This window comes from Phyllopteryx taeniolatus, chromosome 10, assembly GCF_024500385.1.
Source record: "Phyllopteryx taeniolatus isolate TA_2022b chromosome 10, UOR_Ptae_1.2, whole genome shotgun sequence".
In the NCBI taxonomy this organism is placed as follows: domain Eukaryota; kingdom Metazoa; phylum Chordata; class Actinopteri; order Syngnathiformes; family Syngnathidae; genus Phyllopteryx; species Phyllopteryx taeniolatus.
In genome coordinates, this window is record NC_084511.1 from 28439490 (window position 1) to 28462035 (window position 22546).

Consider the following 22546-nt stretch of genomic DNA (forward strand, 5'->3'; position numbering starts at 1 on the left):
TACCCGCACTCTTTTACTACGAAGCCACGCTGTTGTAACACGTGCAGAATGTGGTTTGGCATTGTCTTGCTGAAATAAGCAGGGGCGTCCATGAAAAAGACGTTGCTTGGATGGCAGCATATGTTTCTCCAAAACCTGTATGTACCTTTCAGCATTAATGGTGCCTTCACAGATGTGTAAGTTACCCATGCCATTGGCATTAACACAGCCCCATACCATCACTGATGCTGGCTTTTGAACTTTGTGTCCATAACAGTCCGGATGGTTCTTTTTCTCTTTGGCCCGGAGGACACAACCTCCACAATTTCCAAAAACAATTAGAAATGTGGACTCGTCGGACCACAGAACACTTTTCCACTTTGCGTCAGTCCATCTTAGATGAGCTCGGGCCCAGAGAAGCCGGCGGCGTTTCTGGGTGTTGTTGATGAATGGCTTTTGCTTTGCATAGTAGAGTTTCAAGTTGCACTTACAGATGTAGCGTTTGGTTTTCTGAAGTGTTCCTGAGCCCATGTGGTGATATCCTTTACACATTGATGTCGGTTTTTGATGCAGTGCTGTTTGAGGTATCGAAGGTCCCGGGCATTCAATGTTGGTTTTCAGCCTTGCCGCTTACATGCATCGATTTCTCCAGATTCTCTGAACCTTTTGATGATATTATGGACCGTAGATGATGAAATCCCTAGATTCCTTGCAACTGTACGTTGAGGAACATTGTCCTTAAACTGTTCGACTATTTTCTCACGCACTTGTTCACAAAGAGTTGAAGCTTGCCCCATCTTTGCTTGTGAATGACTGAGCAATTCAGGGAAGCTCCTTTTCTACCCAATCATGGCACCCACCTGGTCCCAATTAGCCTGTTCACCTGTGGGATGTTCCAAACAGGAGTTTGATGAGCATTCCTCAACTTTCTCAGTCTTTTTTGCCACCTGTCCCAGCTTTTTTGGAACGTGTTGCAGCCATAAAGTTCTAAGTCAGAATCAGAATCATCTTTATTTGCCAAGTATTTCCAAAAAACGCACAAGGAATTTCTCTCCGTTAGTTGGAGCCGCTCTAGTACGACAACAGACAGTCAATTGACAGAGAACACTTTTAAGACATTGCCAGCATGTTGCAATGGAATGTAGGTTAGGTGTTAAACAAGTTGATTACAAGAGGGAAGAAGCTGTTGGAATGTCTGCTAGTTCTAGTTTGCATTGATCGGTAGCGCCTACCTGAGGGAAGGAGCTGGAAGACCTGGTGACCGGGATGTGGAGGGTCCGAGAGGATTTTGCACGCCCTTGTCTTAGTTCTGGCAGCGTGCAAGTCCTCAAGAGTGGGTGGGGGGCACCGACAATCCTTTCAGCAGTTTTGATTGTCCGTTGCAGTCGGAGTTTGTCCTTTATTGTAGCAGCACCAAACCAGACTGTGATGGAAGAACACAGGACTGATTCGATGACCGCTGTGTAGAACTGCCTCAGCAGCTCCCGTGGCAGGCCGTGCTTTCTCAGAAGCCGCAGGAAGTACATCCTCTGCTGGGCCTTTTTGAGGACGGAGTTGATTTTGAACTCCCATTTTCAGGTCCTGAGAGACTGTAATTCCCAGGAACTTGAAGGTCTCGACGGTTGACAAGGCAGCTGGACAACGTGAGGGGGCAGCTGTGGCGAAGGATGCCTCCTGAAGTCCACGATCATCTCTACAGTCTTGAGCGTGTTCAGCTCCAGGTTGTGTCGGCCGCACCAAAGCTCCAGCCGCTCCGCTTCCTGTCGATATGCAGACTCGTCAGCGTCCTTGATGAGGCCGATGACAATGGTGTCATCTGCAAACTTCAGGAGTTTGACAGCCGGGTGCGTTGAGGTGCAGTCGTTCGTGTAGAGAGAGAGAAGAGCAGCGGAGAGAGGACCTTGGCAACCTTGGGGTGCCACAGTGCTGATGCTGTGTGTGGATGAGGTGCCCTCCCCCAGCCTGACCTGCTGTGTCCTGCCCGTCAGGAAGCTGTAAATCCACTGGCAGATGACAGGCGAGACGCTGAGCTGGAGAAGTTTGGAGGAAAGGAGTTCAGGGATGATGGTGTTGCACGCTGAGCTGAAGTCCACGAACAGGATCCTCGCGTAGGAATCTGCATCTCCATACCGATCCTCAGCAGAAGGACTCATGAAGTCCTCTAAAACATTCTGGTAGACTGTTGTGGTGACCTTGGATTTTATAAAGCAGAGGTGTTGGGATGTGGGAGGAAACCGGAGTACCCGGAGAAAAGCCACGCAGGCACGGGGAGAACATGCAAACTCCACACAGGCGGGGCCGGGGATTGAACCCGGGTCCTCAGAACTGTGAGGCGGACGCTCTAACCGCTAGATGACATTTCATTAACTGAAAAATACTTCGATACTTTGAGGAATAGCCTTTACAACAGACGAAAACTCTGAATTTGAGTGGTAAGGATTTTGTTTTTCATAAATGCTCACAACTATAAAGCTTGCCATTACCTTAAAATATATCTGAAATCAAACCATTTCAATCCAGCCCGTATTGTATAGTTTTGTTTCTAATGGCAATAATAAAAGTTATGCCCATGGCACAATTTGCACGCTAACAAGGCTTGTTGATCATTTTTTTTTTAGTCGCTGCGATATCGTCGTTCCTGTGGGTTGTCCGCGTGACGTCATAGCAGTCGACGCTTTGACCCGTTCAGCGACGAGACTGCGCGCCGGAAAGCTCCTCGATCGCAAAGAACGGACCCAAATCAAAACAGAAGTAACGCATGCAGACGACTTTGTGATCCGGATTGAAAGTGGCTTTTGAGGATCGTCTGCAAACTGTTTGGATTGGCAAACCACTGTTTAGTCAAGTGAAATTGAACATTTTTGCCCTGGCAATTTACGGCTAAATCAGGCCCAGGTAGCGTTAGCTGTGGAGCGCCCTTTTCGTTTGCACTGAAACGCAAGGTAAGATGGAACTAACAGCTCATCAGTCGGGTGCGATTGTTCCTTTCAATTCCCCCAAAACGGATTATTTTGCCGCGCTTGCGAACCGTGGGCTTCTGTCCAGTATAACGGTAAATAGCGTGTAAGGTAGCTAATTGCTAACGCTAAACGAGCTATGTTATGCGCTATCACTAGAAATGCAGCCTTAAAACTAAGATATGTCTTATGTCAAATATGTTCTAGCTGTGTAGAAGGGAATATCGTTTTAGCCTCGTAGCTTAGTTGACAAACCATCTTTACGTGTTCGCTCAGTATCTGGTAGCAGCTCTCTTCGGAGCCGTCCCGGAAAGTAAACATTAGCCTGCGCTCCGCTTTATTTTTCAGCAATTTCGTGCTGATGAATTGGTGTTATTTTATTTCATACTTAACTGATGTCGGTAAATTGACGTATGAGTTACAACCAGTTGTGAATTATATATTTTTGCTGACACAATTGGGTTAAAATTACTTTTTTACCGGAGTGTCGTATTGGTAAATTACCGTCGAATGTACAGTGTTGGAAATTCTCTGAGCCACACACACATGCATGTATGCATCAGAGCTGTGCGATATGGACAAACATGTATATCCCGACAACGATATATATTCCGATATTGTATTTGACCTTAAAATTACATTAAATTCATGGCAATTATCTGTGCTCTTTTGTCTGTTTAAATATAAAATACATTTTAAATAGACCACAGAATAAAAAGGAAACAAATAAAACACAAATATATTGGCCAAATAAATATTGAAAATATCTGGTAGTATAACTTTTTCAAAGAATGCAGTAAAGTGCAAAGTATTAAAATAGAAACTTGAAGAACTTGTCTCCATGCCTGCTTTTGAAATCCCTGTTCGTTAATTTTAACTTCCTTGGAATCGTTGTACACGTACTTAGGTTATTTTGTTTGTAATGTTTTGGTTCGTTTAATATTGTTATTGTCTGAAATTTAATGGTGTTGTCTTGGCTGGATCTCTTGCAAAAAGAGATTTCCAACTTCAATGAGACCACCTGGTTAAAAAAAGGTTACCAAAAACACCCAAATATATGTATGCTTTATCATTTATATACAGTGCCTTGAAAATGTTTTCATAGCCCTTAAACTTTTTTTTACATGAGGTGAACGTACAATCACAAACATAAATAGATTTTTTTTGAGATTATGTGATCGACCAACACAAAGTAGCACATTACAGTGAAGTGGAACAAAAATGATATACGATTTTCAAAATGTTCATCCAGTATAAATCTAAAAAGTGTGGTGTGCATTTATATTCAGCCCCTGTACTCTGATACCCCGAAATACAATCATTTTCCTTCAGAAGTCACCTAAACCCAACCACAAAGACCAAGATGGCGCCTCGGTTACGTGCTCTGTAGTATTGTCTATGTTTTTGTGTTTTTTCATTTGTCTTTGGAGACATTGAATATGGAGGAAGTCTTGCAAAACATTAGGGAGTCTATCCCGAACTTTTCTTTCACCAACTTTCACAACTCCGCTCAGTTTTTTCTCCGCGTTACTTACCGGAAGGGTGGCCGCGGTGTACGGAGCATGGAGGCGAAGACGACGGCATAGGGGGGAAACGTGCCGGAGTGCAGGTCAATCTCTGTAACAGAGGATTCTGAATGCCGCTCCAGTGGATTTGCCTCTCAAATCTACGCTACCTACCCAACAAAATGGACCTGCTTCATTTTCTCCCAAAGACCAGCAAGGACTTCGGACATTCCACCACCCTGTGCTTCACAGAGACTTGGCTTTGTGAACGCGTCCCCGATGGCACCGTAATGCTTCCGGGCTTCCAACTACAGATCGTGTCACGGAGTTATCGGGGAAAACAAAAGGCGGCGGGATATGCTTCTACGATAAATGGATGGTGTACCAACATCATGGAGCTCAGCACACACTGCAGCCCGGACTTGGAGTTGCTGTTTTTAAACTGTCAGTTATCGCTTTCATCATCGCCGGTGTCGACATTCCTCCTCAAGCTAACACGGATGCCGCACTGCTAACGCTCGCTGAACAAGTAAACAAACTCGGGGGAAAAAAAGCACCCAGATTCACCCCTCATTATTCTTGGCGATTTTAACAATACTCAACTCAACCATGAACTCCCTAAATACAAGAGGCACATCAACTGTCCTACCAGGGAAAACAACATTCTAGACCACTGCTATACTACGCTAACTGTGCTATTCCCCGTGCAGCTTTGGGCTCGTCTGAGCACTGCTTAATTCACTTAATACCAACATACAGGCAAAAACTTACATGTGTGAAACCTATGTTGAAGAAGTGGACCAATGAAGCAAAGATAGAACTTCAAAGCTGTTTAGACTGCACACACTGGAGTGTCTTTGAAAATTCAACTGGCAGCCTGGATGAATATACGGACACTGTTACATCCTATATCAGTTTCTGTGAATTTGTGTGCGTACCAACCAAGTCATTTCGCACGTTCAGTAACAACAAGTCGTGGTTCACTGCTAAACTTAAGCAACTTCGTCAGGCTAAAGAGGTCGCCTATCGAAGTGGCGATAGAGCCCTGTATAATTGCGCTAGAAAACAGCTACCGAAAGAAATTAACATTGCAAAGAGAAATTATGCAGTAAAGATAGAAAAACAGTTTACCGCTAACGACTCTAAATCAGTCTGGCGTGGCTTAGACTCAGAAGCGGCTTGACCAGAGGAACCCGAGCGACAGTTGTAGCTCATCTCCCGGATGTGTCTGAATGTGGTGGTTTTTGAAGCTCATTCCACTCTTTGTGGATCTCTGCTAGATTTTTGAATCGTCTCTGTTTGACAATCCACTGAAGCCCACGGTAATCTTTTGCTGGGGCATTTTCTCCTGCCACATTTGTCCTTCTACTAGACTTTCTATTGATATGCTTGAACACCCAGCCTCCTTGGCTATGAACCTTTGTGGCTTACCCATCCGATGGAGGGTATCAATGTTTGTCTTCTGGCCAGTTGTCGAGTCTGCAGTCTTCCCCATATTGAACCCAGCTGAGACAGTTGAACCAAACTGGAGCAATTTAATGACACTTGAGAAACCTGGGCAGGTGCTTTTGAGTTTAGTCGATGATTAGTGTGTGACACTCAGTTTAAAACATTTATGACCTGAAATATTTGGGCTGGTTTCGTCACAGTATTCCAATTTTTTTGAATTTCTGATTCCGTGGGTTTTATGAGCTGGAAGCCCAAATGATGTAAAAATACACAAATACTTGAAATTGTTTAAATTGTGGGGCCTGAATCTGTAATCTATGAAAGTTTACCTTTTTGAATGGCATTATGAAAATAAACTTTTCCATGATATTCAAATTTTTGGGAAAGGGTCTGTATGTATGCGTGTATGTATGTACAGTGGGTACGGAAAGTATTCAGACGCCTTTACTTTTTCACTTTTTGTTATATTGCAGCCATTTGCTAAAATCATTTGTTCATTTTGTTTCCTCAATGTACACACAGCACCCCATATTGACCAAAAAAGGGAATTCTTGACATTTTTTGCTGATTTATGAAAAAACTGAAATATCACACAGCCATAAGTATTCAGACCCTTTGGTTCGTATTTAGCAGAAGCACCCTTTTGAGCTAATACAGCCATGAGTCTTTTTGGGAATGATGCAACAGGTTTTTCACACCTGGATTTGGGGATCCTCTGGCATTCCTCCTTGCAGATCCTCTCCAGTACTGTCAGGTTGGATGGTGTACAGCCATTTTCAGGTCTCTCCAGAGGTGCTCAATTGGGTTTAAGTCAGGGCTCCGGCTGGGCCATTCAAGAACAGTCACAGTTGTTCTGAAGCCAATCCTTCGTTATTTTAGCTGTGTGCTAGTTGCATAATAATTCTGCGCACCAATAGTTTCCCGAATAATTGTCCACATATGAATATTCTCAGAAGAAAACAAGGGGAGGGGGGGCTGAATAACAATGCACACCACAATTTTTTGTTTATTTGCTCAAAATTATGAAAACTCTTATCATTTCTGAGCCACTTTACAATTATGTGTTTCTTTGTGTTGGTCGATCACATCAAATCTCCCAAAAACATTTAAGTTTGTGATTGTAAAGTGGCAAAATGTGAAAGGATTAAGGGGTATGAATACTTTTTCAAGACACACACTCACGGCGATATACATTCAACAATGTAACCTGTTTAGTGCCATAAATTGTATTTTTTATCGTATTATACAGTAGTACAGGAAGACAGATATTGAGGTCAGCATTGGCCTTTTGTGACCCACTGTAACTACTCCCGCATCTTGAATCGCGACATATATCCAAACGTGATGATATATAAGATTATAAAGTTATTTATTGCAAATGCTGGACCATTCACATGTATAGTCCTGGAAAATATAATTAGACCACCCTTGTTTTTTCAGTTTTTTTTTGTTCATTTTAATGCCTGGTACCACGAAAGGTATATTTCCGGAAGAATACAACAAACACAACAAAAATGCAGCTGATTCCATAATACGTTGCCCTATTTGAAATGCTTCAGGTTAATTTTATTCCTAGCCATTTTGGTTAATATCAAGAAAACCATGGAAAATTGTTGGATATCAGCTCTTAAATTAAACTCTAATAAGCTGTTTTTGTTGTCACCATTATATTTGTACCAGGGAATTAAAATGAACAAGAAACTGAAGAAAGAAAGAGTGGTCTAATAGTTTTTCCATGACTGTGGTGGTCTTCATCGACTCAAACTTAGACAACTTCTATTGTTTTCCTAGGAATGAGTGATGACCTCTGTGGTGGTGTCCGATGGAGGAGGGAATGTAGTGGAGTATGTCACTATGGTGGAGGAGCCTCAACAAGTATGAAAGTCCCCACAACTGCTGTGATGAGATTCAGTTAACGGTGCTGGAAAAATGTATCAATTGTGGATTTCTAGCAGAATAAGAAAATTCAGCTCAATAAGTCGTTTTAAGGTTTCAAAAAGCTCTATCGCTTTATTGAGGTCAGGGTGCAGTGGAAAACCAGAAATGGAACACAATCGGTTCCATGATGCTGGTTGACTGAGTTCACATTAGAAATAATGTGAAGTTCATTTGTTTGTTCAATTGTCAAACTGTTGCCACTCCCAAAAATATAATAAACTACAAATATTTTAACTTTCTTAAATTGTAGTGGTCCCCAAAATGACTGTTGCGAAAAACAATTGGAAAGAGGTTCTTGATTAAAACAAGGATTTTGTTAAAATGGTTGCCTTCAAGATGGATTTGAAGTGTTATGTTATGTAAAATAAATGGAATGGTGTCAAATACTAACAAAAAATATTCCTTTGGACAGCTTTTAATTTAAAATGATGTATTTATACCTTAAGTGTAGCTGAGCAGAATTACAACTTAATAGTGACTTTTTATTTCTAAAAAAAAACAAAAACCAAAAAGTGTCTAATGAGGCTAGGAAAGGCATTGAAGGATAACTTTCTGTGCAGACTAAAGATTATCAACCAAGTAACTTTACCTCTTCCTTTTTGCATCTTTCCAAACTGCAGTGTGAGCAGCAGCCCGCTGAGGAGCAGGAGGAAGATGACGAAGTCATTCAGCAGGATGTAGATGCGGTGATTATGGGAGGAGGTGTGGAGGCGGAGGAGGATGATGAAGTAATTCAGCAGGAGGTAGAGGCAGTGATTGTGGAAGGAGGTGAGGAGGTGGAGGAGACGGGAGGTGTGGTGGTGCAGGAGGATGGCTGCCCTGCTGTGATCGTGGAGGAGGTGACTAGTGCCCAAGTGGAGGAGTGTTACTCTGCACAGGTTCTGGTCTATGATGACGGCACTTACCTGATGCAGGATGTGGCTGAGGAGCAGGAGGTTGTCACAGAAGTGGCCGAGACTGGTGAGGCAATACAATATAACAAAATCATCCTTTCTATCCTATCTTCGTTGGAATTTGTCGAGCTGGATAATGCACTGCAGGTCCAATATATTTTATTTTGATCACTTAAATTGACTGTGCTTTTGCTGTGTCATAGATTTTAATCAACATTTTATATTGATTATGTTGTATGTGCCACCAGTAGTCTAATCGTAGTATTCTATTTGTTATTGCATTTGTGGAATAATAATTAAACAGATGAATTCACTCATTTTTATGCAACGTTTGGCAATATTATGCTCTGCTATCGAACCGAAATTAACATCACGTCTCGCACTTGCATTGCCAATGTCACGTGACGAAACCCGGCAAACTGGTAGCGGACTCCCGCGTATGCTTCCATAACTAGCATAACTACGGGTTGATGAGATGATGGTTTGAACAAAATTTTCTTTTTTTTTTTAATCTTTCCAAGCGGCACGGTGGCCGACTGGTTAGAGCGTCAGCCTCACAGTTCTGAGGACCCGGGTTCAATCCCCGCCTGTGTGGAGTTTGCATGTTCTCCCCCGTGCCTGTGTGGGTTTTCTCCGGGGCACTCCGGTTTCCTCCCACATCCCAAAAACATTCATTGAAGACTCTAAATTGCCCGTAGGTGTGACTGTGCGTGCGAATGGTTGTCAGTTTGTATGTGCCCTGCGATTGGCTGGCCGATGATAGCTGGGATAGGCTCCAGCACGCCCTCGACCCTAGTGAGGAGAAGCAGCTCAGAAAATGGATGGATGGATGGATGGATGGATGGGATTCATCTTTCCGATCAACTCCAAAGGCTTGTCTTTTAATGCCAGTGCTTGTACTACATGTGCCAAAGCAGCTGGTGGCTTCATTGGCTCATTTCCGAGCCTGTCGTGACATATTATGCACAGCGGGTGTGGTGTGTGCGAGTTAACTAGGAATAAACTTGTACCTTAATTAGGTTTGCCAATATTGTCTTTTAAATATATATTTCTTTTCTTGTAAGTTGTGGGCTCATTATTTGGCCTGTTCCCCTTTTTATGTATTTTTTTAATTTTTAGATAGGCACCCGTTTTTGCTAACTGGTGGGCTTAGTTTTTTTTAAATTTTATTTTAATTATTATTATTTTTTTTTAAACACTTGTTCTTTTCACAAATTACAAACTGATAACAAAATGTGACTAAATGTGTGCTGAGCCCCCTCCTGTTCACACTACTGACCTATGACTGCTCTGCAAAATTCCTGAGCTGTCATAGAGGTAGGCTACGTTCACACTGCAGGGGCATGATGCCCAGTTTGGATTTTTCGTTAAATCTTATCTGCTGCCATTCACGTTACAAACACAAATGCAACTTCTCCGTGACATCACACACATGCACACAAAGTAAATAAATATTACGAAAGTAAATATGCCCCCTCACGTAGGTCTCGCCATGATGCATTTGTGGCAGTTTCAAGGATTTTGTGCAACTGAAGCCTACTTATATTTATCAGATCTAAAGCATCTTCATTTCGCCATTGACTGTTTTCTGGTCGTTCGTCTATTTTTGTCGAACAATTGTGACGTTTGTTGCCTTTTGATGACGTTTCGGTCGGATGAGCGTGACTTTCACGTCTATACTTCACTCGGATACGCATCGGATTTATATCCACGTACGAAAGAGGCCTTGGAAAAAATTCGAAATTGTATTGGTTACATTGACATGGAAAAATCAGGTACATGTCACATTGGGTATAAAAATCTGAATTGACCGATACCTCGACACTGCATTAAAAAAGAGCATGGATCCAGATTTTTTCTTAATAAATGTACGTGTGTATGTATATAGTTATACATAGATATGTACATACAAAAATACATACCAAGAACATATAATAGATGTATTATAGGGGCCATTCACAAATACATTCTTTTTTTTTTTAGCTTTAAATTTGATGATACAGTACACATTGAACTCTTCAATATGTGTATTGGCCCAACTCGGTTGAATTATAATAAATAATTGAAGAAAAAATAGGAGTGAGTTTTGAACATATTAGCAAATGCATGAAATAGAAATATATTCATCACGATATTTATGGTAATAGAATGTTAACACTAAGAAGATTACAGATCAGAATCAGAATCCTCTTTATTTGCCAAGTACAGGATGTCAAAAACACACGAGGAATTTGTCTCCAGTCAGTGTGCAGGATTCTTAATATTTTCATGGTGCATTTCTATGTTTTATTTCCTTGGGATGGAAATGGCACCAATTCAGTGTAATGGCATAGAGAGTCCCATCCAAAAGTATTGGAACGGCAAGGTCAATTCCTTTGCTTTTGTTGTAAACTGAAGACATTTGGGTTTCAGATCAATAGATGAATATGAGTTCAGAATTCCAGCTTTTAGTTCATGGTACTTACATTGAGATGTTAAACAACTCAGGACAGAGCACCTTTTGTTTGAAGCCACCCACTTTTCAAGTGAGCAAAAGTATTGGAACATGTGACTGACTGGGTGTTTCTAGTTGTGTTGCCTTTTAGATTGATTGCTTAAACATGAGATAGTACCGTATTTTCACGACCATAAGGCACACTGAAAAGTCTTAAATTTTCTCCAAAATGGACGGGGCACCTTTTAATGCGGCGCACCTTATGTGTGCACCGAGTTCCAACATCTATAAATGTTGTTGTGTGATGAGCGCTCCGCTTAACTTTTAAAAAAAAATAAAAAAAATTTTAGGAGCATTTCCTGCCGACACGCTGGTCACACAGAGGAAAAGCGGACGTGGCTGAGGACAGGGGAGGGTGCGTGAAGTAGGACGCTAAAGCCACGCCCCCACTGTTTTTATTTCCGGGGTGTGCATTGTGCAAAACAACGCCGGTTTGGCTAAGGACCCCCAAAAATGTCACCTTCGTAGAGACACGCTTACGAAGCACAGTTTAAACTGCAAGCTATCAGTTACGCGGAGGAACATGGGAATCGAGCAGCCGCGAAAGAATCCGAGTTACGCCACAATTTGTGAATGGATTGTGGATGCCTGTTTGAGCTTTCGCACGGCAATGAGACTGACTCGAACCCGGCGTGTTTGATGGAGAACTTGCCCAGCTGTTCATTTCGGATACAGAAGATGATTGATCAAAAAATAACATGAGCACAAATACTTAAATACTTCAATAAAGTACAACCAAACTCAGTTTTGCCCCCGCTGCCTTTTTAAAAACATTGTTTTAGCGTGCATGCATGCTACCGTATGTTTTAAGCTAGGGTATGTTTTACCATGCCTGCGCACAATAATACGGTGCGCCTTATGTATGTGTTAAATGCAGAAATAGACCCCGTAACTGAGACTGCACCTTTTATTACGGTGCGCCCTATGGTTGTGAAAATACGGTACTTTTTTTGGCTTTGGGTTTCACCTGTGAAAACTGCATTTGGTGTTAAGCAAACAAGAAGACCAGAGAGCTGTCTATGGGAGAAAAGCAAACCATTTTGAAGCTGAGAGAAGAGGGAAAATCAATCGGAACTATGGCACAAACATCGGGCATAGCCAATGCAACACTTTGAAATGTCCTGAATAAGAAATAAATCACCGGTGTACTGAGCAACAGACATCTAACAGGTCGGCCAAGGGTATCAACAGCAGTTGGTGACAGAAACAGTGAGAGGTGTGAAGAATCACCAAAAGACAACAGTCAGTGACATCCTTGCCCACCTCCACAGGGCAGGGGTGAAGTATCACAATCCATTGTTCGATGAAGACTATGAGAGAAGAAATATACAGACCATACCACAAGATGCAACCCACTCATCAGCAAAAAGAATCGGAAGGCCAGATTGGGGATTTTCCAAAGAAGTACAAAGATGAGCCACAAAAGTTTTGAAACAAAGTTTTATGGACTGATGACACCAAGATGAACCTCTACCAAAGTGATGGAAAGGCCAAGGTATGGAGAAAGAAAGGATCTGGTTATGATCCAAAACACACAAGCTCATCTGTGAAGCAGGGTGGCGGTAATGAAGTCTCTGCGCCCTTTGCACAATGGTCATTGCACCGGACTATTGTTCTATTAGTTATTTCAAACTGCTCTAATTGCTAGAGGACTCTGCATCTTTTTGCAGAATTGTCAAGAAAAACTTTAGAAACAAAAAAAAATTGTAACGGCATTACCACATTACTGGTAACCTTTTATTGCTCAGTGACTGTTTTTTATGTCTTTGTCTCAAAAGTATTCTCTGTCAATTCTGTCTGTTGTCGTACTAGATCGGTTCCAACTGCCAGAGACAAATCTTTTGGGTTTTTTTTCGACATATTTGGCAAATAAATATTATTCTGATGTCATGGCTTGGGCTTGCCTGGCTGCTTCTGGGAAGGGCTCACTCGTCTTTATTGATGATGTAACTCATGACGGTAGCAGCAGAATGAATTCTGAAGTCTACCAAACCATTTTGTCTGTCAATTTACAGAAAAATGCATCCGAACTAATCGGGAGAAGCTTCATCATGCAACAAGACAATGACCCAAAACACACTGCCAACACATCAAAGGACTTCATCGGGGGGGAAAAGTGGAAGGTCTTAGTCAATCACCGGATCTTAACCCAATACACCTAACCCAATAGAGCATGCATTTTACCTCCTGAAGAGGAGAATGAACTGAGAAACCCCAGAAACAAACAAGAACTGAAAGAGGCTGGAGTAAAGGCCTGGAAAAGCATTTCAAATGAAGAATGCAACAGTCTGGTGAAGTCAATGGGTCGCAGGCTTGATGCAGTTATTGCAAGTAAGGGTTATGCCACCAAATATTAAATTTTATTCACTTTAAGTTAATTTAATAATGTCTGTTCCAATACTTTTTCCTCACTTGAGAAGTGGGTGGGTTCAAACAAAAGGTGCTCTGTCCTGAGTTGTTTAACACCTCTAGATGTAAATAGCATGTAATAAAAGCTGGAATTCTGAACATTTGTCTCTTATTCATCTTTTGATTTGAAACTGTTAAATATATTCTACAAGTTATCATTTATTTGCTTAGCTTGCATTAGTATTATGGACGATTTTAGATGTCTCGCCTGCGTGTGTGTGTGTATATATATATATATATATATATATATATATAAGGTGGCGCTTTGAGGTCATATTTGGAAAAATATTTGTTTGAGATGACGACATAATGCCACATGACCAGAGAGAGCCAAACACACATCGGCTTGACAAGATCTTGGTTTTGTCATTCGAGTGTTCAGAAAAGGCCCCTCTGACAGCTACTTCTGTTTGACCCAGTTTTGTATCCGCTTATCCAACACTAACTGATAACCTCAACAGGTGAACTTAATATGACGTGCTAAACTTTTGAATGCCTATATCCAGCTGTTTAATGTTTCAGTACTTTTTGCACAACTTGCTGTTTCCTAACAAGGAGTTGAACGGCAAAATTCAGGTGTTTGATCCATGAATTAACCAATAGATTTTCTGGTTCGATTAGAATTGGTATTTAAACTTGCTATGTCCCTATAACATATTTTTGACCCATAGTCCGAGTCAGTTTATTTTGAGTATCTGCCATTACTGAGGCCCTATTCAATACGGAGGCAATGTATTAAGAAAAAAAACAGGGCGCATCCAAATGTCTCCTTTTTTTTATTTTTAATAAAAGTATCCCAACATGATTCCGTATTCATGTGACAAAGCGAGTAAACCATACTCCACCACACAAACTCATAATGTTACATTTTGTAATATAAAACTATGCTAACACAGTTCCATTTGGCATTGTTTTTGTACCTCAGGATTATTTTTGTCGCTGTATGGACCTTTTAACAGTTAAGAAAATAAAAACTTTCCGATCGGGACAACTGTAATAGAAACAACCTCTTGATCATGCTGTTCACATTTTGACATAATGAAACAAAGACGACGCCTAACAACTGATCACCAGTACCTCGCCATTGCGGGGCTTCAAACAGGATTTTTCAGAGTATATAAGTATTAACTGTAGGTTAATAGTTCTGTACGCCGTTAAAGCCAAACCTGAAAGCAAAAAAAAAAAAAAAAAAGTGACAGTACAATTAGACAGGCAGATCCCAGTCATCAATATTTAAGTTGCATTTTCTCCACGTACCAAATTTGCTAATATATTGATTATTTTCATTGTCATTTTTGTGAATGCTTTCCCGACAAATTGTGGGTTTTACTTTTTAGAATTGCATCACTAGAAGCTACTCTGTACACTACAATTCTTTACGAATATGGGTCCTGATCCTTGAGTGAAATACTGAGCAGGTTTTCATGCTGTCCTTGGTGTGTAGTCATATAGTATATGTTAGTATGAGAGCAGCCCCTTGAAGGAATAAACTGTGCCTTATAAATACGACCTATTTATTATGACGTTCTATTGTTATATTGTTTTTATGCCCCTTATATGCTTACGTCATTTTGTCTTTTTCAGTGGAGATGTCGGATCATGACCTGGTGTGTTTTGATAAAACTTTTGAAGCAGCAGAAGCTCTTCTGCATATGGAGTCTCCTGGAGGGTTGCATGACCGGAACACGGGTAGCCACCCTTGCATTATCTTCAATGTCTGCATGTATTGGTATTTCTTCCATGATACTATGACTGTTTTTTTTTTTTTTTTTGTAAAGATGATACAGTAGGACCTAGGAGGTCGATAACATCCATCCGTCCATTTTATGTACCGCTTACCCTCACTAGGGTCACGGGGCTGGCGCCTATCTTTGGCAGGAGGAGGGGTGCACCCTGAACTGGTCGCCAGCCAGTCGCAGGGCACATGTAGACAAACAACCATTTGCACTCACGTTCACACCTATGGACAATTTAGAGTCTTCAATAAACTTACCATGCATGTTTTTAGATTGTGGAAGGAAACCGGAATACTTGGAGAAAACCCACGCAGGTACGAGGAGAACATGCACACTCCACACAGGGACGGCCGGATTTGAACCCGGGACCTCAGAACTGTGAGGCAGATGTGCTAATCCGTCGGCCAACATGCTGCCTGTAACAAAACATTTGTCATCAAAATCATCAGTATAGTCAGTGTTTTAACCGTTTGCCTATTATTAATTGTCGTACAAGTAGACATTAACTGGGCTTTTATTCCAGTCTTTTTATTAATACATGTAGCGTATATTGGTTCGTATAAAAACGTAATTAATTTAGGAGAAAAGAATAAGCTGGAAGCGACGCCTGCGTTACTTTTGGTTTAGCTTGATTTTAAGTTTCGGCGTTAAAATAAAATGATTTTATCTCAAAGGGGCACCACGTCTCTTTTTAGATGTATAAAACGTCAGGACAAAGTGACAAAAAAAACCTCTGTCTCGTGATCTGAAGGTTGCTACAGGAATGAGATGAGTTCTCAATAACCAGAGGTCGGTTGTCGACAGCGCGTCATCCTTTTCCATGTAAGCCTATCTCCTGCATCCTCCTCTCGAACCCCAACTGCCCTCACGTCTTCCCTCACAACATCCATCAACCTTCTCTTTGGTCTTCCTCGAGCTCTCTCGCCTGGCAGCTCCATCCTCATCATCCTTCTAGCAATATACTCACTATTTCTCCTCTGGACGTGTCCAAACCATCCAAGTCTCCTCTCTCTAACTTTGTCTCCAAAACATCGAACCTCGGGTGTCCCTCTGATGAGCTCATTTCTAATTTTATCCAACCTGTGGTCACTCCGAGAGCGAACCTCAACATCTTCATTTCCGTCACCTCCAACTCTGCTTCCTGTTGCCTCTTCAGTGCCACTGTCTCTAATTCGTACATCATGGCTGGCCTCACCACTGTTTTCTAAACTTTGCCCTTCATCCTAGCAGAGACTCTTCTGTCACATAACACACCTGACACCTTCCTCCACCCGTTCCAACCGGCTTGGACCCGTTTCTTCGCTTTCTGACCACACTCACCATTGCTCTGGATGGTTGACCCCAAGAATTGAAAGTCCTCCACCCTTGCTATCTCTTCTCCCTGTAGCCTCACTCTTCCCCCACCACCCTTCTTATTCTTGCACATATATTCTGTCTTTGGCTAATCTTCATTCCTCTGCTTTCCAGTGCATGCCTCCATCTTTCTAACTGTTCCTCCACCTGCTCACTGCTTTCACTGCAGATCACAATGTCATCTGCAAACATCATGGTCCACGGGGATTCCAGTCTAACCTCATACGTCAGCTTATCCCTCACCGCTGCCAGACTTCCGCATGCAGTACCACAGTTCCTCTCTGGGTACTCTGTTATAGGCTTTCTCTAGATCTATAAAGACACAATGTAGCTCCTTCTGACCTTCTCTGTACTTTTCCATCAACATCCTCAAGGCAAATAATGCATCTGTGGTACTCTTTCTCGCCATGAAGCCATACTGTTGCTCGCAAATACTCACTTCTGTCCTAAGTCTAGCCTCCACTACTCTTTCCCATAACTTCATTGTGTGGCTCATCAACTTTATTCCTCTATAGTTCCCACAGCTCTGCACATCACCCTTGTTCTTAAAAATGGCCACCAGCACACTTTCCCTCCATTCCTCAGGTATCTTCTCACGCGATAGAATTCTAATGAACAAGCTGGTCAAAAACTCCACAGCCACCTCTCCTAGATGCGTCCATACCTCGGTAGGAATCTCATCAGGACCAACTGCCTTTCCATTTCTCATCCTCTTTAATGCCTTTCTAACTTCCTCCTTACTAATCATTGCCACTTTCTGGTCCACCACACTTGCCTCTTCTACTCTCCCTTCTCTCTCATTTTCCTCATTCATCAACTCCTCAAAGTGTTCTTTCCATCTATCTAGCACACTACTGGCACCAGTCAACATATTTCCATCTCTATCTTTAATCACCCTAACCTGCTCCACATCCTTCCCATCTCTATCCCTCTGTCTGGCCAGCCTGTATAGATCCTTTTCTCCTTCTTTAGTGTCGAACCGGGCATAGATGTCATCATATGCCTCTTGTTTGGCCCTATGTCACATCTCAATGTATTCCTTTCGCCTCTCCTCAGTCCTCTCATTGTCCCACTTCTTTTTAGCTAACCTTTTTCCATGTATGATTTCCTGTACTGTGAGGTTCCACCACCAAGTCTCCTTCTCTCCTGTCTGCCTCTGTAATCTTCCTAACTGAGCCAGACTTTGGCAAGTTGGTCGAACGAGCGCGCTCAACAAAGGAGGCTATGCCCAGCCGAAAAGGGGGTGCTGGAGTTTGGTACCTTTTCTGTTTGGATTGTGGCTGTGTGTTCACCCGGGCCCCGCTGCCTCTGTGGCTGTGCTGAGCAATGGGCCCTGCGCGCTTGGCACCGTGTTGCGACTGGAAGTGTGTTAAACTGGCCGAAGAGTCTTGACAGTCTCCGGCGGTGTGGAGGAGGGTGCATGAAGCGCTCGTGGTCGGAGTTCTGAACCGGTTCAGTCCACTGATCAAGCTCAGCCCTTTGGTCAGATTTTGGTGGTGATTCCTTCGGTCGGTTGAACTTCCGCACGAGCTTGGAACGGCTGCAACGCTCAACTACACCAAAGATTAAACCGGCAGATCAGTGCTATGGCCACAGCCATGTTGGCCACTGGACCAGATGAGGGAGGAGAAGTCGAGGCAGTGCGGGGAAGGAGTGCACCCTCTGCTGCGGTGGAATTACGTCCCCCAATGCCACAACGAAACACAGCCATCTACAACTCGTAGTGTGTGCCTGCAACGGGTATGTGTGCACGGACTGTAAGAACGATTCAAGTTTGTTGAATGACATCCAACGCCTTAAATCAGAGATCCATCAAAATGATCGCTTGATTGAGGGATATAGCTCTGTAACCTTGGTACAGGCAAAAAATATATCCCTACTAAAGATGTCCCTAGTGAGATCCTCAGCTCTGATTCCAGTGCCCAGTGGTTCACCCCCCTCATCATCCTCCAAGGTGGTTTCGTCCTCCTTTGCCACTCTTCCCTAGTTTGGCTCCTTGCCTGCTGGCCCTCTGCTCTCCCCTGGGGCTCTATCAACTCAAGCCAGTGATCTGTTGTTACTGGACACCAACAGGAATAGAGATGGCACCACTTCTTTGCGGGTGCCGAAGACCACAAAACCGGCCTTGCCAGGCTTCTCCAAGGCTGCGCCGGGAGAGGAGACTTTAGCACCTATCTAGAGTTCCATGCCTAATCCACCTCAAGCGCCCTCAACTGTGGTGAAGCGGAGCAGCCGAGTGAGGAACCTGACTGAAGAACACACTCCACCTTATCAACCACCACGCACCTTCCACAACCGTTAAACAGTGCTACAGGATGATGCTCTATCAAGGCTGGATGACGCTGCCACCACGGCTTCATCTGCCTCTCCCACCCCGCCTCTTGTGAATGCTGGCCGAGCAAGTGGTCCCTCCTCCACCACCTTGAGCAGCACCCGCCGCAGACTGCTTCAAGAGGCTGTCAAGAGGCACTCTTGTAATCTGCCTCCCATCGTGCCGCAAAGGTCCTACTCCACCTCTACACAGAGCTTCAGCCACAACCCCAGGTACATGGCCGCCAGTCCTGCCCAGGTAGCCCACATTAATCGTCTGACCACACAGCTGCCCTTTGTCCTCTTTTCCCACCAACAACAATCCTCATCGGAGACTCCATCTTCAGGTATACCCGGTTCTTTTACGCCACCACAAACTGCCTTCTCAGGGCAACTGTCCCACTCATCCGAGATAAACTTCTCAGTCTACTGCCACTCTCACCTTCAATCCAAAAGATCCTGATTCATGTTGGTACAAATGACACAACCTTTCGGCAATCAGAGTGTACTAAAAATAATTTCAACCATCTTTTTAGTATTTTAAAGGACACTTGAAAGATTTAATTTCAGGATCCATTCAAACCACTCAACACCTGGCTTCAGCACACTTGTAAATCACATAACTTGACAATTTTAATCTGTTCTGGAATCGTCCGTCCTTTTACAGAAATGATGGGATCAGAAGTCGTGTTGTCTTCCAACATCCACTACCCTCTTGACCAGCAGAGTTTACACCCACAGCAAAATCCCCCTCACCAGTCTCACCTCACAATACACCCTCCCTGCCTTTCCGTACACCTGTTATATTCTCCCATCAGCTGCTTCTCGACCTCTCAAACACTAATTCGTCCTTGCTCTAACAACCATTGCACTGAATACATTATTCCTGTCCTCATCACCAACAAACAGTTTGAACCTTCTCATCGACCAGCCACAATCCACAGCAGCCAGCTTGCGTCTTTAAAGGTCAGAGGACAAAGATGTCAACTCAAGAACCCCTAGACAAACCACATCTGCCATTTCGAAGTGATTATACAGCAGATATACAGCAGTTAAATCGATAAATATGATTCAGAATGCGCCTTCTGCTTTTTGCATCTAGCTGTGACGTAACACTAGACAAACAACCTGTTCATTCAGCATTGTGTGCTATTGTGCCATTCTGTTGTTCCCATCCTTGTACATTTGTTGCATGATTTAGCGGTTTCACGATGGTTTATTGTGTGGCATGTGGTTGTACAAATGGTTCAGGCAGTGGCAAGAGTATTTTTGGCTTTCCAAGTGAAGAAGGAATACATGACCAGTGGCTAGGGAAAGTCAATAGATAGGCGAAGAAACGTGGTCAGCTCTGGGTGCCTAGCAAGCATTCCAAACTCTGTGCTGATCACTTCAAACCGCCGTGTTTTGAGAAAGACTTAGCAGAAAGCATTGGATACACAGGTGAAGTTAGCCAGCGGCTGAAACCAGCTGCCATCGGCCGAAACCAGCTGCCATCGGCCATCGGGTCCTCAACCGCCAGCAAGAGAACTAAATCTCTCAGCCGCCATGTTGCAGCACCAAAGCGGCACACACAAGGGGTCAGGATTTCCTTGTATATACCTACGACTCTATTATGGTTATTATGCACTGGGCAGTAGGAAAAAAAGACCCACGTAGTACTTTTCAGTACTGTCGTCTGTACTTTTGCCGATATGATAAGCCAACAGACATGGCAAAGACTTTGTGTAGCGTGTTATAAAGCTACTCGAGCGCGGTGCACACTGCATACTATGTAAAAGCTTGTGTCGTGTCACTGAAACATATGAATATATAATACATATAGTTGTGCTAAAAAATATTGGCACCACTGGGGTGCCATTATTTCTAGCCATGACTGTATAAGAAGACATGCTTTTGACATACCGTCATATCGACCCAGTAGCCAATCTCTTTTTATGTTGTACACCTGCTACTTGGCTGCTCGTTGTCGTCACTGTCAGGTTCTGACCGCCTGATCGGCTCAAACATACGGTTTGACGATACCAAGTTCAGTTGGGTGCCCCTGTACGTCGAAATCCTCCTCCTCATATTCCAACACGTTGCTTGCCATTGCGTATAGAATGTAGAGCGCTGTGTTTGTCAATTGCAACGGCACTTCCGGTAGCCCTTGTGGTGGATAGAATAATCAGACCCCGGTGTCTTGAGCTTCGGGTATGTTCGGGAAGTGCTCAATAAGCGTAATAAAAACCTCATTTTTAGCTAAACTATAGTTGACAAATTGCTGGAAGTGACGTGCATGTATTACATAACATATAAACAATGCAAATATGAATTTTAACTGACCCTATAACATCTTTGTCCTCTGAGCTTTAATGACCCCTCTAGGGATTTATGTGATAAGTTTCTATCCTTTTTTACTTCCAAAGTTAAGGACATCAGGAAAAGCATCCCGCCCCCCAACAGTATTAACAGTGATTACCCCATCGATACCCCATAGTCCCGAAGCACCCCCCCCCCCCCCCCCCACAGGACACGGTCGAACGACTTCTCCAAGTCCACAAAACACATGTAGACTGGTTGGGCGAACTCCCATGCACCCTCGAGGACCCTGGCGAGGGTGTAGAGCTGGTCCACTGTACCACAGCCTGGACGAAAACCACACTGCTCCTCCTGAATCTGAGATTCTGCTTCCCGACAGACCCTCTTCTCCAGCACCCCTGAATAGACCTTACCAGGGAGGGTGAGGAGTGTGATTTCCCCCTGTAGTTGGAACACACCCTCTGGTCCCCCTTCTTAAAAAGGGGGACCACCACCACAGTTTGCCAACCCAGAGGCACTGTCTCCGATGTCCACGTGATGTTGCAGAGGCGTGTCAACCAGGACAGCCCCATAACATCCAGAGCATTGAGGAACTCCGGGCGAATCTCGTCCTCCCCCGGGGCCTTGCCACCGAGGAGCTTTTTAACCACCTTGGTAACGTCAACCCCAGAGATAGGAGAGCCCCCGCCACAGAGACCCCAGACTCTGCTTCCTCATGGGAAAGCATATTGGTAGAATCTCAGAGGTCTTCGAAGTATTCTCCCCACCGACTCACAACGTTCCGAGTCGAGGTCAGCAGCGCCCCATCCTCACTATACACAGTGTTGATGGTGCACTACTTCCCCCTCCTGAGACGCCGGATGTTAGACCAGAATTTCCTCGAAGGCCTCCGGATGTTTTTGCTTCAGCGACCACGAAAGCTGCATTCCGCTTGGCCAGCTGGTACCCAGTCCCACAGGGCAAAAAGGCCCGATAGGACTCCTTCTTTCCACAGGTGGTCCTTGGCTCTTTTACAACTCTTCTGAGTATTCTTTGCAGTCGTCTGTCAGAAATCTTGCGAGGAGCACCTGGTCGAGGCAAATTTATGCCGATATGATTGGGTTTCCACTTACGTATTATGGCCCCAACTGTGCTCACTGGAACATTCAGAAGCTTAGATATGCGCTTGTAACCAGTGCCATCGTTATGTTTTGCAACAATTAGTGTGCGATGGTCTTGAGGCAGC

At 43.5% G+C, this 22546-nt stretch overlaps 1 protein-coding gene across 5 annotated transcripts in view; it reads left to right on the top strand.

The window, feature by feature from the left end:
• Positions 1–2594: 2594 nt before the first annotated feature.
• The window catches only part of LOC133484518 (ETS-related transcription factor Elf-2-like), a 28643-nt gene continuing 8691 nt past the window's right edge, over positions 2595–22546 (top strand). Inside the window, exons 1-4 of one of the 5 annotated variants that reach the window (XM_061787239.1) lie at positions 2595–2921; positions 7682–7808; positions 8449–8788; positions 15209–15313. In XM_061787239.1, the coding sequence (XP_061643223.1) occupies positions 7737–7808; positions 8449–8788; positions 15209–15313 (517 nt within the window). In that variant the 5' untranslated portion in view covers positions 2595–2921; positions 7682–7736. The remainder of the gene's footprint in view (positions 2922–7681; positions 7809–8448; positions 8789–15208; positions 15314–22546) is intronic. The other 4 variants (XM_061787237.1, XM_061787238.1, XM_061787240.1 and 1 more) reach the window with 4 other exon arrangements.